Source organism: Typopeltis vanoorti, chromosome 3 (assembly GCF_054136105.1).
Source record: "Typopeltis vanoorti isolate ZY-2024b chromosome 3, IOZ_Tvanoo_1.0, whole genome shotgun sequence".
Taxonomy (NCBI): Eukaryota; Metazoa; Arthropoda; class Arachnida; order Uropygi; family Thelyphonidae; genus Typopeltis; species Typopeltis vanoorti.
Window position 1 is genome coordinate 176771455 of NC_143551.1, and position 17128 is coordinate 176788582.

Genomic DNA, 17128 nt, shown 5'->3' on the forward strand with positions numbered 1-17128 from the left:
GGCACTGACAATTCCTTTGCTGCTTCACGTAAGACTCAAGCTGGCATACCATCCAATCCCACAGATGTATTCACATTGTTTCTGTAACATGCTATTCACCTGCATTTCATTCTCCATTGCTAATGGCTTCATAACTAAATATTCACACATATGCCACTGTAATTAACTTTTTAATATATAAATATTTCATCTTAAGTATCATAAGACATCAGTACAGTTATTAAACAGCAATAGGAATTGCATTCAAAACATTAGTGCACTAACTCGAATCCCTCTATGCATACTGTAGTGTAAAGGATTAAAAACTATTGGGCTGTCATTAAATTAAAATATAACTGATAAATTTATTTATTTATACAATTGAGAATAACAATTTCCCAGACTTTTGAAATGGTGAGATATTCGTTCCGATTAAGATTGGGTCTATGATACAAAGCTTCAGCACTTTCTTTATACTATAAAGTAGCTTGGTGTGTTGCCATTAGATCATGTTAGCATTTTCAACTCCATGTTGTGCGAAGCCACATTTGTGAGGTTTGATAAGGGATGCAGTCTTGATATTCAGACATGCATTTATTTACAGATCTTCCTGTTTGTCCATAGTAAGACAAGTTACAAGAATATGGCACTTTGTACATGCCAGGTAGCATCATTGGAAATTTTTTTTTTTTTTTTGGAGAAGGTAACAAATCGTTAATTTGGTTGATTGGTTTATAGGCAGTAGAGAGTTTGTATTTTTTTCATAATTTTTGGTAAACATTCAGAGATGCCTTTGATATATGGTACAGGAGTCCTATGTGAGCCTCCATACCTCAGTCAGTATAGACGAAGCCCTTTGGTCGGAAAGACCTGGGTTCGATTCCTGTCTAAGACACGAAGAACCTGTATCTGCCTCTTTTGACTAAAGGTGAGTTAGCCAGTCATGCGGAGGTAGGGTATTTTTTCACCCAGAAACTTGGGTTTTTTTTTGTCCCCCAGAAGAGGCAAACCGGCCCTGTGAACACATGCATCTACAGACATAGAACACTTCAGGAAGGCATAGGGCTAACCACAATTGAGAAATCCAAGAATAGTTGGAAGACCACTGATACGATATAATAGGAGGCTTATGGACTTGGTTGGGTTGATTTGTGTGAGTGGTTAATTATTTTTGGGGTTGTTACTGGATTCTATCCATTAGTAAGGCTGTATCTTTAATAATTTCCAATTCTTTTTTTTAAAGATTCTTCAGAGGAACAAAATTTGTGTGCTCTGGATACCAAAGATTTATGATGCCATATATATTTGAGATGGATGGTGAGCCCGTTGTATTGTGGATATAACAATCTGAAAAAGTTGGTTTTCGGTAGACAAGTGGAAATGGAACCTTCTTGTTTACGTGTTTTCGATTAACTGCTTATCGGTGAATTGCTTTTTCGATGAATTGTCTTTTGGTAAACTGTTTTTCAATGAACTCTCCGGGTACTGTACGTTGGATGTGTACATCAAGAAAAGAAATACCTTGTGATGATTCTTTTTCTAGTGTGGATTTGATGCAAGGATGTAGGTTGTTGATACTATTTAGAAATGATAGTTCTTGTTCTGTGTAACTCCATACTGCATCAACATATTGTAGCCATATTGCTGGTTTTATTTTAAGAGCGAAAATTCTGTCTTCTAGGTGTTCAAGAAAAAGTTGGCTAAGTTAGGTGATAAGGGTGATATAAAAAAAAAATTCCACAGATTTTCGCACAAGAATAAAAACATTAAACTTTCAGATACAGACATGTTAATAAGCTTAGACATTGTCTCTCCCATCACAATAGAATTGGTAATCCAAAAATTCCGATATTCTGGAATTATTCAAATTTGTAATCACATTGGGTAACTTCACATGGAAAGATAAAATATATAAACAAGAGGAAGGAAGGATTCTGGCATGATTTGTATGAAGTGATTGTTGCATTGTGTATTTTTTTTTTTTAATCAGAATTTCATTTATGAGGGAGATTCTTTTTTGCTGCACTCTCAATGTTTGTAACGTTCAACATTAGCTTGTTGATGTTAGATGGAAGGACATGCAGTGAGAGTGACCAGTCTCCTTGCCATAACTTGGCCTCAACAGTGCTTCCTGCATACCACTACTTGGACTTCTCTCTCCAGGCATGACCTGGTAGGATTATGCACCAGTTGATCAGGATGCCTCCTGATTTGACATTGACACATTTGGGCCTATGCACTAATTGGTGGCTGCTGGCCTGTGGCACCACTATTTTAAACTAATGTACCCTTGAAATGGTGGAGGCCTTGAATGGTATCACTCTCATTGCACGGAGAAGGGGAAAAACAAATACCGGAATCCCTGTTCTTGCGACCAAGCATGGCATTGTCCACTTCAGGTCACCAACAAAGGTGATCGCTAGGCAATGAAGGTCATCTCTTGAATACTACCTATTGGTCTAATTGGCATTTCCTCCAAAAGGAAGATTTTTACAGTAAGAATGTTCACTGCATGCCCCCAGAACCCCTTTAGTGGAAACAGGCCACACCAGGAGAAGGCAGGGTTGACTTGAAAGGCTGTATATTGCACATCACCTGTCCATTAGAAGCCCGATATGATCCATATAGATGATGAATAACAGCGTGGGATAATGTGCACCCTTGTATCACAAATGATTTAAAATCAAACCATCTTTCTGTACCTCCTTCAATTTTAACTGCTGCCTTACAATGCAAATATAGACTATGTATTGCTTGATAGGATCACAGAGTCAAAGCCAGATAACTGGGTGGAGAACTTTGCATGGAATTTACGGAATGCAAGAACAGAGGGGGACTTCTGACCTAACGTGCAATCCTCACCTTCATGTGGTGCACCCCTGTCAGAAGGTATCTGGAGAGGAATTTCAAGCAGTCAATGCATCTCCCTATTGTATCCCAAATGTGTTCTATGGGGTTGAGATCTTGGGAGCATGCTGGCCACTCGATTCAATTAATATCTTTGGTCTCCAGAAATATCTGCACAGCTTATGTATGATGTGGTACTGTCATTCATAAAAATGAATTCTTCACCTATAGCACCATAGAACAATCAAACATGATGTTGAAGAATTTTGTTGCAATATCATTCACCAATCATAGTTTCTTTTTCCAGCACTTGTAGCTTGATGCATGCACTAAGCATAATGCCTCTCCATCACTATCTATCCTTTTTAAGAACATTCTTGTGATGGTAAGCAGTACCACTTTCATGCCAGATTGAGTATCAACTAGAATTGGAAAAAAGACAAATGACTCATCTGTAAAGAGTACATTAGCCTATTGGTGTCTTGTCAAATTTTTACCACCGAAAACGTGCTCCATAATGAGCCGTGGATAAAGGGATGCAGAGATATGAGCATATTGTTGCAGATGTTTTCACACAGTTTGTCAAGATATCTGCATACCTGTGCTTAAATGGAGCCAACTTGCAAGCTGACCTGCCCATGATGCATTGATTGTTTTGCTGATAACCAAAAATCTATCTTGATGCTCCATGGTAGAGTGAGAGCAATCCCTTAGCAAACATCTTGAATCCATTCCATTGGTCTGAAATGCTGCCCCATGTTATGTAATGGATATAATGTTATGTGAGATTCTAAACTCTCTGGCAATATAAGTAATTCTGTGGTCTTCAAGCTTACCAATAATTCTCAGTGCAGAATCATCTGGATGTCTCTGAGACATTGCAAGACATCCAAGTTTGCAACTTTATTCTTTCACAAAAAGAGCTTCCTTCAAACACAATTTGCATAGCACAGCCTTTATCTTTTATCCTGTTGAGTGCTACCATGTGATTCAAAAATCTGAACATGTGCCCACTTTCTACTCAAAATCATAAGTTATACAAATTGCCACAAGCTGATTCATCTGAATTTGCAGTTTTAATCTTCAGAAATAGTGTTTGTTCTTAGGTATTGGAGACCAGTATATACAGTGTCAAGGTACATTTCAAACAGTAAATCAAAAAGAATTATTTGATCAACCAATATTCAACTGGCTTGACCTCTAGTGGAAAAATAAAATAAAAAAATTAGATCAAAGCTATATCCTATTTATTGGTTAGAGAACAAATTAATAATTTTAATGGGATCTAGCTTTGTTCTAGGTTTTTCTTTTTTTCACTAGAGGTCAGGCCAATAGAATACCGTTTGATCAAATCAAACTTTTGGCCTATTGTTTGAAATGTAATGTAGCTTGTCATTGTATATATAGGTGAATACTCCAGATGAGATGACTTTAATATGAAAGTCAAAATGTCAGGAAATTATTATTTTTAACATAGTTGTCTCCATAATTTATCAGTATGAATATAAAAGAATCATTTTTATTCATGGGAATAAAGTTTTGCTCACTGTACCTATTCTTTTGGAAGACAAATTCCCTGTATAGTGATAAGTGGGGTTCAACAAATACGCTCATCCACTTGCCTGTTGTGAGTAGCTGCAGAATGGATAAAATAATATATTTTTTTATTTAATAAAAAATAACTTTAATCAGAATCTTTCTAACTTTAAAAAATGCATAACCTCTGATCGGTTTAGGGATCTCTTACTTATTGAGACATATTAAAAAGAAATGGGTCTTGGGAGTACGTTTTTTTGCTTGGTCAGTAGGATTTTGCATAATTTGTTGAGCTCTGATAATAAATATCCTCTCCCCAACAGACATCATACTGCAAATGAAAAAAAAAAAAAAGCAGCTTTAGTGTACCATAAATAGAGTATGGACACAGTCTGTACTATATGCAGTGGAAATTGGAGACATCTTGAATAAATATGAACCAACTCTACATAACAATAAGCAACTCCCCTCCCAGACACTGTATATTATTGTTAAGACAAATTAATTAAAACTGCTGACTAGTGCTTACTAAAAGGCAATGTTCAAGTAGCTTTTGTGTAGTATATACATGATGTAGGTATAAAGGTCAAAATACAGACTCTAAAGTTATTAAACTCAAAACTGTAGGTGCGTTCATGAGGGGTTGCTCACCATTCTGCATTCAAAGAAACATCTGTTGATAGCAGAATAATAATCACACAAAATCTAGATAGGAGTATTGATTGATGTCGTTGATGAAAGCCAGAATGTGACAGAAAATAGTGATATGATAGGAATTTGCGATGTAGTACCAGATAGCGTTAAAAGTGAGAGTGAAAGTAAAAATACAGAGCAAGAGAACGGGGCTTAACGGATAAAAAAAATAAATAAAGATTTAGTTGCAACGAGGTAGATCGCATGGTTGCACGAAGCAAAATTGTTTACCGACTGCATCAGCTAACAGAAAGAAGCAAATGATTGGGAGTGTAAGAAAAGTGAAGGAGCGAGTATCGTACGGTGATTCATAAGTAAGAGGTGTAATAGATGAGATTTTGACAAAATCTTATCGGGTACGAAAATTAAGAATGTAAATGAGTCTATTAGAGTACAGGAGCAGAGGGTGAAAGAAATTATTATTCCGGGCAACTCCAAGGAGTCTACAGACTCATCGAGGGAGGCCCCTAACATCATGTCAAGAACAACTATTCGACATCACAGAATCTATCATACCTTGCCTTTAACTCATTCACGGTCGTAGCACCCACAACAGACTCTGGTAGCTTATTCCACTCATTCACCACTCTCCAAGTAAAAAACCTAGCTCTAACATCCTTGTCAACCACATTCTTGCCCAGCTTCCATGCATGGCCCCTAGTCCTCCCACCACCGGTCCTATTTTCAAAAATATCTTCTGCATTAATCTTATAGAAACCCTTCAGTAATTTGAATGTCTCAATCATATCACCCCTTTTCTGCCTATCGACCAATTTCTGCAACCCACAAACCTTCAACCTATTCTCATAAGGTTCATTCCACAGACCTGCTATCATCTTGGTCACTCGTCTCTGGATCCTCTGCACTTCCTCCCCATCAAGAAGAAACCTTGGCACCCATAACTGGGCACAGTAGTCCAGATGGGGTCTTATCAAGGCTCGATACAGAGGAACAACAACAACTTGTTTGTCTCTGCATGTTAAAGTATTTTTCAGAAGCCAAGTGATTTGATGAGCTGATTTAGCCACTTTTGCAATGTGCCCCCTAAACTTCAATTCCCTATCCACCAACACTCCCAAATTCCTGGCCTCATCACTCTCCTGGAGTACAGTTCCACCAATGTGATATACTGCTGCTATTCTTTTCACCCAAAAGTGCATAACCTTACACCTTGCCACATTAAATTGACATCCATTTTTCCTAGTCCAGTCCGCCAAACTATCCAAATCATCCTGTAAAATTTTGACATCCTGTGCACTCAATTGCTCTACCCAACTTTGCATCATCAGCAAACAAGTGAACACTTCCTCTTAGATCCTTTCCTATATCATTAATGAACAAATTAAACAGCAGTGGTCCAAGAACAGATCCTTGTGGCACACCACTAGTCACTTGTGGACTCTACTCCTGAATAAACCACTCTCTGGTATCTCTCCATCAACCACCCTCCTATCCATCTCACCAACTCTATATCCATCCCCATATGCTGCAGTTTACTGATTAGAATTCCATGTGGTATCATGTCAAAGGTCTTAGCAAGGTCCAGCAGTATCACTGTAAACCTTATCCAGTTCAGCCGTCAGTGTGTTATAAAACGTGAGCAAGTTACTGAGGCATGATCTACCCTTCATAAAACCATGCTGTCCCCCATACAGTATCCCATTTTCATCTATCCATTCCTGTATTTTTCTCTTGATTACTTTCTCCAAGACCTTGACAACGACTCCTGATATACTGATCGGTCGGTAATTTGCAGCAGCAGTCTTGGAATCTCCTTTATGCAGTGGAGCTATTTTCCTCTCTTTCCACCCCTCTCTGGACTAACCCAGACCAGAGACTGAAATTAAACAAAATGGTGAAGGACACTGATAATTCTTTAGCCGCTTCATGTACGACCAGAGCTGGTATACCATCCAATCCCACAGATGTATTCACATTAAGGTTTTGTAATAGACTACTCACCTCCACTTCATTCACCACAATTCCCGTATAAGCTATCAGTTCCTTCATTCCTGCAATATCACCACCTGGATGATATATTCTTGCAAAGTGCTCGCTCAGTAATTCCACTATTATATCAACTGATTCAGTTACCTCCCTACCATTAGAAAAAATACATTTTTTCTTACTTGCAGCATACTGAAAAAACTGTTTTGGATTCTCTTTAGTTTGCATGGCCAATTTCTTTCGTAATCCTTTTTTGCTTTTCTTACCACACTCGTTACCCTTCTGCGCTTTATACCGTTCGTGTGCCTGCCGATCACCTTTCTCCTTAAATTCCCTCCTAGATGAAAATGGGATAGATTAAATTCCTAGATGAAAATGGGATACTGTATGGGGGACAGCATGGTTTTGTGAAGGGTAGATCATCCCTCAGTAACTTGCTCACGTTTTATAACACACTGACGGCTGAACTGGATAAGGGTAATGGGTTTACAGTGATACTGCTGGACCTTGCTAAGACCTTTGACAGGATACCACGTGGAATTCTAATCAGTAAACTGCAGCATATGGGGATGGATATAGGGTTGGTGAGATGGATAGGAGGGTGGTTGATGGAGAGATATCAGAGAGTAGCTTATTCAGAAGTAGAGTCCAAAAGACGGCCTGTGACTAGTGGTGTGCCGCAGGGTTCTGTTCTTGGACCACTACTATTTAATTTGTTTATTAACGATACAGGAAAGGATCTGAGAGGAACTGTTCATTTGTTTGCTGATGATGCAAAGTTGGGTAGAGCAATAGTGAATGCACAGGATGTCGAAATTTTGCAGGATGATTTGGATAGTTTGGATGGCTGGGCTAAGGAGAATGGATGTCAATTTAATGTGGCAAAATGTAAGGTTATGCACTTTGGGGTGAAAAAATTAGCAGCATTATACCACATTGGTGGAACTGTACTCCAGGAGATTGACGAGGCCAGGGATTTGGGAGTGTTGGTGGATAGGAAGTTGAAGTTTAGGGGGCACATTGCAAAAGTGGCTAAGCTCATTAAATCACTTGGTTGCTGAAGAATACTTTGACGAGCAGAGACAAGCAAGCTATTGTTCCTGTGTATCGAGCTTTGATAAGACCCCATCTTGACTACTGCACCCAGATTTGGGCACCAGATTTTCTTGATGGGGAGGTGGAGGAGAGGATCCAGAGACGAGTGACCAAGATGATAGCAGGTCTATAGAATGAACCTTATGAGAACAGGTTGAAGATTTGCGGGTTGCAGAAATTGGTTGATAGGCAGAAAAGGGGTGATATGTTTGGGACATTCAAATTACTGAAGGATTTCTTTAAGGTTAATTCAGAAGATATTTTTCAGAATAGGACTGGTGGTGGAAGGACTAGGAAGCCATCCATGGAAGCTGGGCAAGAGTGTTAGAGCTAGGTTTTTTACTTGGAGAGTGGTAAATGAGTGGAATAAGCTGCCGGAGTCTGTTGTGGGTGCCATGACTGTGCTTGACATGATGTTAGGGCCTCCCACGATGAGTCTAAGGACTCCTTGAAGTTTCCCATAATAATAATAGGAGTATAAAGTCCTGGTTAAGTTCTTCATAATATTAACATTGTAAACTTATCTGATTAGTTCATGTCAAACTACAATTCTGTTTCTTCTAATTGCCAGAAACTGTCTTATAGTCATAGGATCATTTTCCATATTCTAAAAAACCCATTGCAACTATTTGCATTGAGATGGTGCATAGCAGTTCCTCAAATATCTGTTTGTGTCAAAATTCAATTCTATGGATAATGCTCAGTATTTTCCAGTCATTTTTTTTATAGAAAATAGTTTCCCATTTGGTTGTAAGTTAAATTAACCTTGCTAAGAAACTATATATCCTTGGTCGAACTTTTATCCAAGTGTAAGCAAACAAAGTTTGTGCATGAAGTATCTTCACAACTAGGCTATTCGTGTATAGAGGCTAGGGACTTCACATTAACTGCTTTAGTTTCCCATAATGATAGTAACCTATTTTGATACTTCATGAGCACACTTTGTTTCGATAAAGAATCAGCCAAGATACAATTTTTTGGCAAGCTTGATATAATTTTTTGTTTTATATTGCAAGTATACTTTATGTTCCTTGCACAAGCAAGAAATTTCGTAATTTCTTGATGCCACAGGTTAGGGTCAGGTTTAAATTTCTTATTTCAGTGGAAAATTTTGCATTTTTATACTTGTTCAGAACCTTAGATATTATTATTATTACCCAAGACCTCATGGAGTCAAAGACTCATCTGGACGGTCCTTTTATCAGACACACATCTCATCATACCATGTCTTAAACACACTCAAACTCCTTGCAGACACCACACTCTGAGGCAAGGCATTCCAATCATTTACAACTCTGCACGAATATTTTCCCGAATAATGTGCCTTTCGCATACTGAATAAAAATTGCTGCTTTAAAATGCTTAAATTATGTCTTTTTAAGGTTCTGTGGCACAGTGGAAATATTTCACTGATGTGAGCCAAATTTTGAACTGCCTGCCTTCAAAATTTAGACCATTGCTTGAGTCTGAACATTAAAGCAGGAACAAATATTACAAAATGTGAGCCATGCTAATGTGCAATCAACTCTATGCCTAACAATCATTATTAGAGTAAATTCCTTCACTACTGTTTACTCCTAACCAATGTGCCAAAGTATTAATGTTATTCAAATGAAATAAATTTGCAAAGCCCATAGGAATAACAAACTATTCTTTTGGATCCTATATTAATTTCTTAACAAAAAAAAAAGCCAAACTACTGCTGAGTAATATGTTTAAAATAATTACAGGATGCTATTCACTTGAAATAAGCATTTTTATTCTCATCTGATAATCTTTAACATTTATGACAACTTTTTTTTTTCCCTATAAACATCCATATTTGCAATTAAAATTAAACGATGCTTAATAGTTTCTATGAAATCCAATCCCTTGACATTCAATAACACAGGTATCCTTTTGGTCATCCTTCTTAATGCTAAATTTTGCCTGTAAAAAACAAAAATTTATGAAGCGTACCAGGCCTTGAATTTAATTTAGTGCAAACATTAAGCATATCCAAGATCTCAATGAATTTTTTTTTTTTAATTTTTAATCGCTTTGAAATTTTGCTGCTTTAAAATGCTTAAATGCTTAACCATTGGAAATGCTATCAGTGATATACAGCTAACAAGCTGGAATTAAAATATCAAATGAAAAAATAATTTCTACAAGTTTGAAAATATATAATTTTTAGCATGCCCCACATTAGTGAATATGGACATTGTCACAACAAAATAAATAATAAAAAGAAATGAGAACATATATATGTTTAAAAAAAAAACTAAATAAAAGAAAACTGAATGGCAAATACTCAATATCCTAAAAAAAATGGTCATTAGCCTAACGAAAAAGACTGGAACAGATCAAAGGCTTATAAATTCAGTTGACAGTATTACAATGAGCTTTCAATAATTAAGGAACAATGAATTAAAAAAGGGTGCTGTGTTGCTAGTACAATGCCTGTAGAATTGCAGGAGCAAAGATAAGTTTTAATTTTTGGAATATTTTTGAAGTAGTAGTGCATTTCACTGAAAGTTTAATTACCATATTTTTCATTTTGGAAATCAACTTAGAATTGGGGTGTCTTATGGTCCGAAGGTAGGTGATATTGGGTAGGTCTTGGATTACCACGTTTTCAATGCGAGCCAAACACGTGTCTCGCTGCATATGTAGGAATCCCTGCTTTACATACAAAAACTATACCGGCGTCAATAGTAGTTAGTGGGCGAGCCTGTGCAGTTTTGAACGGACAAGACGATTATTAAGTCTTTTAAAAAATGCGACGTAAGTAGTGCAAGGAATGGTACTGAAGATGACTTAGTTTTGAAGAGATAACAATAGTTCAGACAATAATATGAAAAGTGACAGTAACGAGATGGTGAAGACAAACTGAATACTTTCAGTTTGTCTTCACCATCTATATAAAAATATTCACCATGGAATATTTTTATATAATAATATATTTTTTCTAAAAATTGTCTCATAAATTTGGGGTGCGTCTTATCGTCTGAAAAATACAGTAATTAGTGATACCAAGACTGCATATTGATTATCAAAGTTTTTATACCAAATTTTGTGTAAATACAGTTAATGAAGGCAAAATGGCAGTAAGAACTAGAACAACCCAGATGTGCAGCATGCAACTTGAGTGTAGTGAGCAGTATGGATTTTAATAAGATGGTTCATCGTCAGGAGTGTAATATGAACACATGGGGAAATGTGGCAGGAGTCTTTATTATCTCTTACTTTTCTTGTTTAATAAACAAGAAAAGTCAGGACAGTAAGAGGCTGCAGAAAGTGTGATATTTTAATGGACTGTGGTGATTTGAATGAAAATCAGGCAAAAGGCAGTAATGGATGTAGGAGTGAGAATGAGAATATGGAGATGCCTGAAAAAACAAAAGCAAGTGTGAATTGCAGAAATGGAAATCAGCCTGACTGAAGTAGGAATAGCAAGAACAATTGCTGGAATACAAGAATTAAAAAATGAAGTGATTAAGATAAGAAATGAGATGTACATAATATAAACTGGATGCACAGCAGATATGAAAGGAAGTGTGTGAAAGAATAAAATGAAAGATGGCAGAGGAAAAGTAGTAAATTAATTAAGAATAGCACTACATGGCTATTCTATTATAAAAGGTGTGGTGGATGAGAGTGTGTCCAACAGGGTGATTGAGGTGCTAGATATATAAGCGAGTGAGTTAATGGTTGTGTTGAAATGAATGAGAGAATGGATATCAGGAGATTATCGAGGAAAGTGAAAGACCACGGTGTAGTAGGAAGATTTGTTTCTACTAAAATAAAGAGCAAAAAGGCTTCAGTTTGGTGATGCAAAATTATGCAAGTAAGGTGGATATTAGATCCAGCATTATTTCAAAGCCGAATGTACAAACTATGAAAGTTTCGTAAAAATAAGTTGACCAGAGAGCTTACAGGAATACACTCACCAGCATTCACGAGTTACCTTAGCACAGACTACTTAAAAAACATAGGTGCCACCAAGCATCTATATATTCACTTTCTATTAGTCCATTTTGATAAGGTTTCACTGGCCTGACAGCTATAGCACAACCAAGTAGAAAAATTTCCAACATTTGATGACCAGAGACTGATCAACTTATGTTTATAATGCTGGATCTAATATCCACTTTACTTATATAATTTTGCATCACCGAACTAAGCCTTTTGGCTCTTTATTTTAGTAAATACTTTTATGCACTGGCTGAGAGTTCTCTTACAAAAAATACACCTCTCTGACATTTCAAATTCCTTAGTACTGAACCAGAGTTTTTGCTCTCTAAAGGTTTCCGACTGGTCTCTGAGGAGAATCAACCAGTTTGAAACAGCTGTCAAGCCAATGAAAACTTACCAAAATGAACCAAAACAAAGCGAATATCTAGATGCTTGGGCAGTGCCTATGTTTTGTAAGTATTCTGCGCTAAGGCAACTTGTGAATGCCAGGGAGTGTATTCCCGTAAACTCTATCTCTGGTCAACTTATTTTTACGAAACTTTCAAAGTTTCTACATTCGACTTTGAAATAATGCTGCATCTAATATCCACTTTACTTACATAGATTAGATTGTGTTTTGCACAGGTATGATAATGATGAGTTGCAGTAAATCTGTGAAGAGAAAGGAATGCAGTTTCTGAATGTGTGGGACAAGTTTGAGGGATGAATGGAACTGTATAATAGTGATAGACTACATCTGAATCATGTAGGAGTGAGTCACCTGAAAAAGATGCTACTGGAAGAAAGTGTAACGTAAACATAGTATCGGGAAAAGTCAGAGATGACATAAGTGATTGTGAATAGAGATGAGAATGCGAGATCAGGAATGCAAGTTGGACAGAAAAACAGGGTTGGTCAGGATGGTCAAGAATACACAGTGTAAGGAGAGTGGATTCTAAAAGTGGTGTTGAATGCATGTATGGGGATGAACCAATGGAACTAACATGATCAGCATACGAATGGAATGGCCTGGAATACATAGAAGTTGAGTCTGGAAGGGGGGGGGGGATATTATTATTATTATCTGAGACCTCCATGGAGTCAAGGACTCATCAAGGGAGGCTATAAATCACCCAAACCAGCTATCATACGTTTCTTAAATTCATTCACACTAGATGATGCACTCACTACCTCAAAGCACAAATTATTCTACTCACTGCTCTCTGGGAGAAAAACCTAGCTTACTCCTTTCTTGACTGTGAACAAACTTAACTTCCATGGATGCCATGTGTTCTCTCACCACCTTCAATATAACAAAAAATTTCATCAGCTGATATCCTATAACATCCATTCAAAAGTTTATAGACCTCTATCATATCACCCCTCTTTCTCCTGTTAACCAGCGTCTGCAATTCAAATACTCGCAATCTGTCCTCATAATCTAAATCCCATAATCCAGATACAATCTTTGTAACTCTTCTTTGCACCCTTTCCACAGCTTCTTTATCTTCTTGGAACCTGGGAGATGAATCTGTGCACAATAATCAAGGTGTGGTCTTATCAAAGCCTTATAAAAAGGCAAGATGACTTCCTTATTCTTACATGTGAAGGTCTGCTTCAACATTGCAATTATCCTCTGAGTTGATTTGCAACGTTTGCTATGTACCTTTGAACTTTAAATTCCTATCCACCAATATTGCCAAGATCCCTTGCCTCTTCAGTTTTTTTGGAGCATAACCTGCTATAATATGCAGCATAACTTTACACTTACTAGCATTAAACTTATAGCCATTTTCATTTGCCCAAATTTCCAGCCTATTCAAATCATTTTGTAATTGTGAATAACCGTAGCATCCCTAACTGCCCCTCTTCGCATCATTGGCAAACAATTGCACATCTGATGTCATTAATGTATAGATTGGACAATAATGGCCCAAAGACTGAATTCTGAGGTACACCACTGGTCAGGACCGGTTTTACCATTAGGCAAACCTAGGCAATCACCTAGGGGTGCTAAGACTTATTTAAGGTGTAGTGTGCATGTGCTTGTGTGAGTATGACAATATATATAGAGAGAGAGAGACAATGTATAGGGGTGCCTAAATTTTCTTTGCCTAGGGGCATCAGATACTCTCGGACCAGCCCTGCCACTGGTCACCTTAAATCTAGCAGATTCACACCCACTGTATACCACTTTTTGATATCTGTCTGTCAACCATTCCCTGATCCAAGTCAAGAGTTTATATTCTAATCCCATATTCTCCAGTTTATGCAGCAGCTTTTCGTGTGGTATCCTATCAAATGCCTTAGAAAAATTCAACATTATCATAGTGTATTCATTCCCTTTATCCAATTCGGCCATAACATTGTTATTAAATATGAGCAAATTGTTAAAACATGACCTTCCTTTAGTAAACCCATGCTGCTTTCCAGAGTATAGCATGTTTGTAATTTTTGCCACACCAGAGAAACCGATAGGTCGGTAGTAAGACACATCAGTTTTTGCACCACCTGTGGTATCATTTCTGAGCTGAGACTCAAGTTATACAAACAGAAAGGCTTAGCCAATTTGGCTGAACATTCCTTTAGCAAATGGGCTGATATTCCATCTGTCCCTATAGACAAATTCTTATCCAGGTTATGCAAGAGCTGTTCAATCTCATTTTCATGAACATCCAACTCTTTATCCAATGTAGCAGTAGCACTGTGCACCACGTTATTGCATACACCTGGTATATATCTTAGCAAAGAATGATTACTCATCATTTTTCCACATTCATTCTTTCTTTTGCTTGTGTCATAATGATAAAATTCTTTTGGATTGCTTTTAGCTTGCATGGCCAATTTCTTTTCATACTCCGATTTAGCTTTCCTCACAATACTCGTTACTTTTCTGGCTGAGTTTTATATATTTCATAACTCCTCTCACTCTTATTCTCACAATATTATTTCTATGTCGTCATTTTCTTGTGGATTTCTTGCTTAATAAGGTTGCACATTCATTTCACTCCCAACCTATTTATTCTTCAAACACTAGGGATAATTCAGATAACGCCTCATTTAAGCACATTTTTTTGCTGACAATTTTCCCATTCAGTAACTGATACCAGGGGACCAAAGATAGTATTCTCATAAGTTGATCATAATTTCCAGCTTTGTAGTTCAGCATGTAACCTGTTTTAATCGGAGCATCAATATACAATTAGATACTTCCCAAGAAAGTACAGCATGATCACTGTCACCAATCAGTGGTAAAATAGCCCTATTCTTGACAGAGACCTCTTCTGATGCTAGGAGCAAATTCAACACTCTTTGACCTCGGCAATCTTCACTAAAAATTGTGCTAAATAGCCGAATTGTATTTACTTGTTCTATAGGTTTACCAGGATTGTCTCACAACAATTCAATAAATTCCTCTTCTTTCTTATTATGAGATTTCTCTTCTACCCAATCAATGTTTGGAAAATTAAAGTCACCCATAATGATTATTTGTTTAGTACCCATAAGGCTAAATTGGTGACACGTTTCTTCATCCCCTGCAACTGAGCCACCAGGTCTGTAGCAACATCCCACCATATATTTCATTCTGTTAACCTCTACTTCACGCCAGATAGACTCAAACTCACCACTGCATGGGACATTGTTTTCTTGTGTTTCTACCCTAACTGGAGTCATCTGATATCATTAGTAGCACACTCCTCCTCCTCTCCCATCTCTTCTGTCATTCCTAAAAATAGTGCACCCATTACACTCTATCTCACTTACCATATCTGATTCTGAAGCTAGGTTTCACTAATGCCAACAATCTTAGGCCACATCATATTCAATAAAGCAACAAACTCAACCCCTTTGTTTCTAATGCTCTTGACATTTGTGTATAGACATAATAAATTACAACTTAGCCTATTCTTATAATTAGATATGCAATCTATTTGGTCTTGTAGTACTTTCTCTTTTCCATCCTCAGACATACTTAAAAGGTACGAATACGAACCAAAAGCATATTTTTCCACCACGCCACATACATAACTATGTTTGAAGACATTCATATCTTTATCACGTTTGCATACCATAGCTGAGCTTTCTCTCTCTCTCTCTCTCACACACACACGGGACAAAGGGAATGAGTGAGCAAGTGTGGAGAAGTCACAAGTAAGGGATGGCATGGGCAAGAATTATTATAAACTAAAAAAAATAAATTATGATTATTTGAGAATGCTGGGGGTATTATAAATAACGGAGATGAAATTGTTGTATTGATTGAGTTTATTTACCTAAAAATAGAGTAAGTGAAATGAGAAATCATGGTTGGATGAGAAATCTTAATGGGAATAGAAATGGAAGCATATGATGTTTTTTGTGAAGACAGGAATGGAAGAAGGGAGGGAAGTGTTGCTGATGATAGCAGGGGAATCATGTCCACAGAAGACTGAGAATACAAGAGGGAAAAAGTGGCAGTGTATTTCAAGCAGTCTAGTGCAAGGTTGATAGAATGAGATATTTGGAGGAGGGGGGGGGGTTGCTACAGGCCAGGGAATGTGGATACAAAGAAACATATAGGCAACTTGGCTTAGTGAGAAAGTGAAGGTGATCAATTATGGCAATACTGATTCAAATGAAGAGATAGCATCAAAGAATAAGGATAATGATCTTCTCAAGTTCTTAAGGCACAACAGTCTTAGGCAATACAAGAGGGTTAAGAGTGTTAGATCTGGTTATATCAACAGGGGTTTGTAACCAACCATATGGAACTGTGAAGAAGGGATTTAATCAAAGGATGGTGATTATGAAAAACTTAAGTGACAACTGGGAGCTATAGCATAGATGAAGAGTTGAGTGGGAAGGAGACAGACGCTGCTTGGAAGTTGATCAAAAGCTATTTAATAGTAGCAATGTTTGAGCGTATTCCAAAGGTTAAATAAAGTTGGCATAGAATGAATAGATTAAGCATGAAATCTAGAAAAAGAAGGCACTGTGGAGACAGTACAAGATGAATGTCGGTTATAATCAAGTTTCATGAAGAGTACAAAGAGCAGGCCAGTAAGGTGAGTCAGTAAGGACAGCAAAAGTGCAGTATGAGTGGAAATTAATCAAG

At 37.2% G+C, this 17128-nt stretch overlaps 1 protein-coding gene across 3 annotated transcripts in view; it reads right to left on the reverse strand.

Annotated features, from left to right (window-relative positions):
• Window positions 1-9834: 9834 nt before the first annotated feature.
• The window catches only part of Rtca (RNA 3'-terminal phosphate cyclase), a 169550-nt gene continuing 162256 nt past the window's right edge, over window positions 9835-17128 (reverse strand). For all 3 annotated transcript variants that reach the window (XM_090390966.1, XM_090390967.1, XM_090390968.1), the window contains exon 11: window positions 9835-10026. In XM_090390966.1, coding sequence (XP_090247092.1) covers window positions 9943-10026 — 84 coding nt within the window. In that variant the 3' untranslated portion in view covers window positions 9835-9942. The remainder of the gene's footprint in view (window positions 10027-17128) is intronic.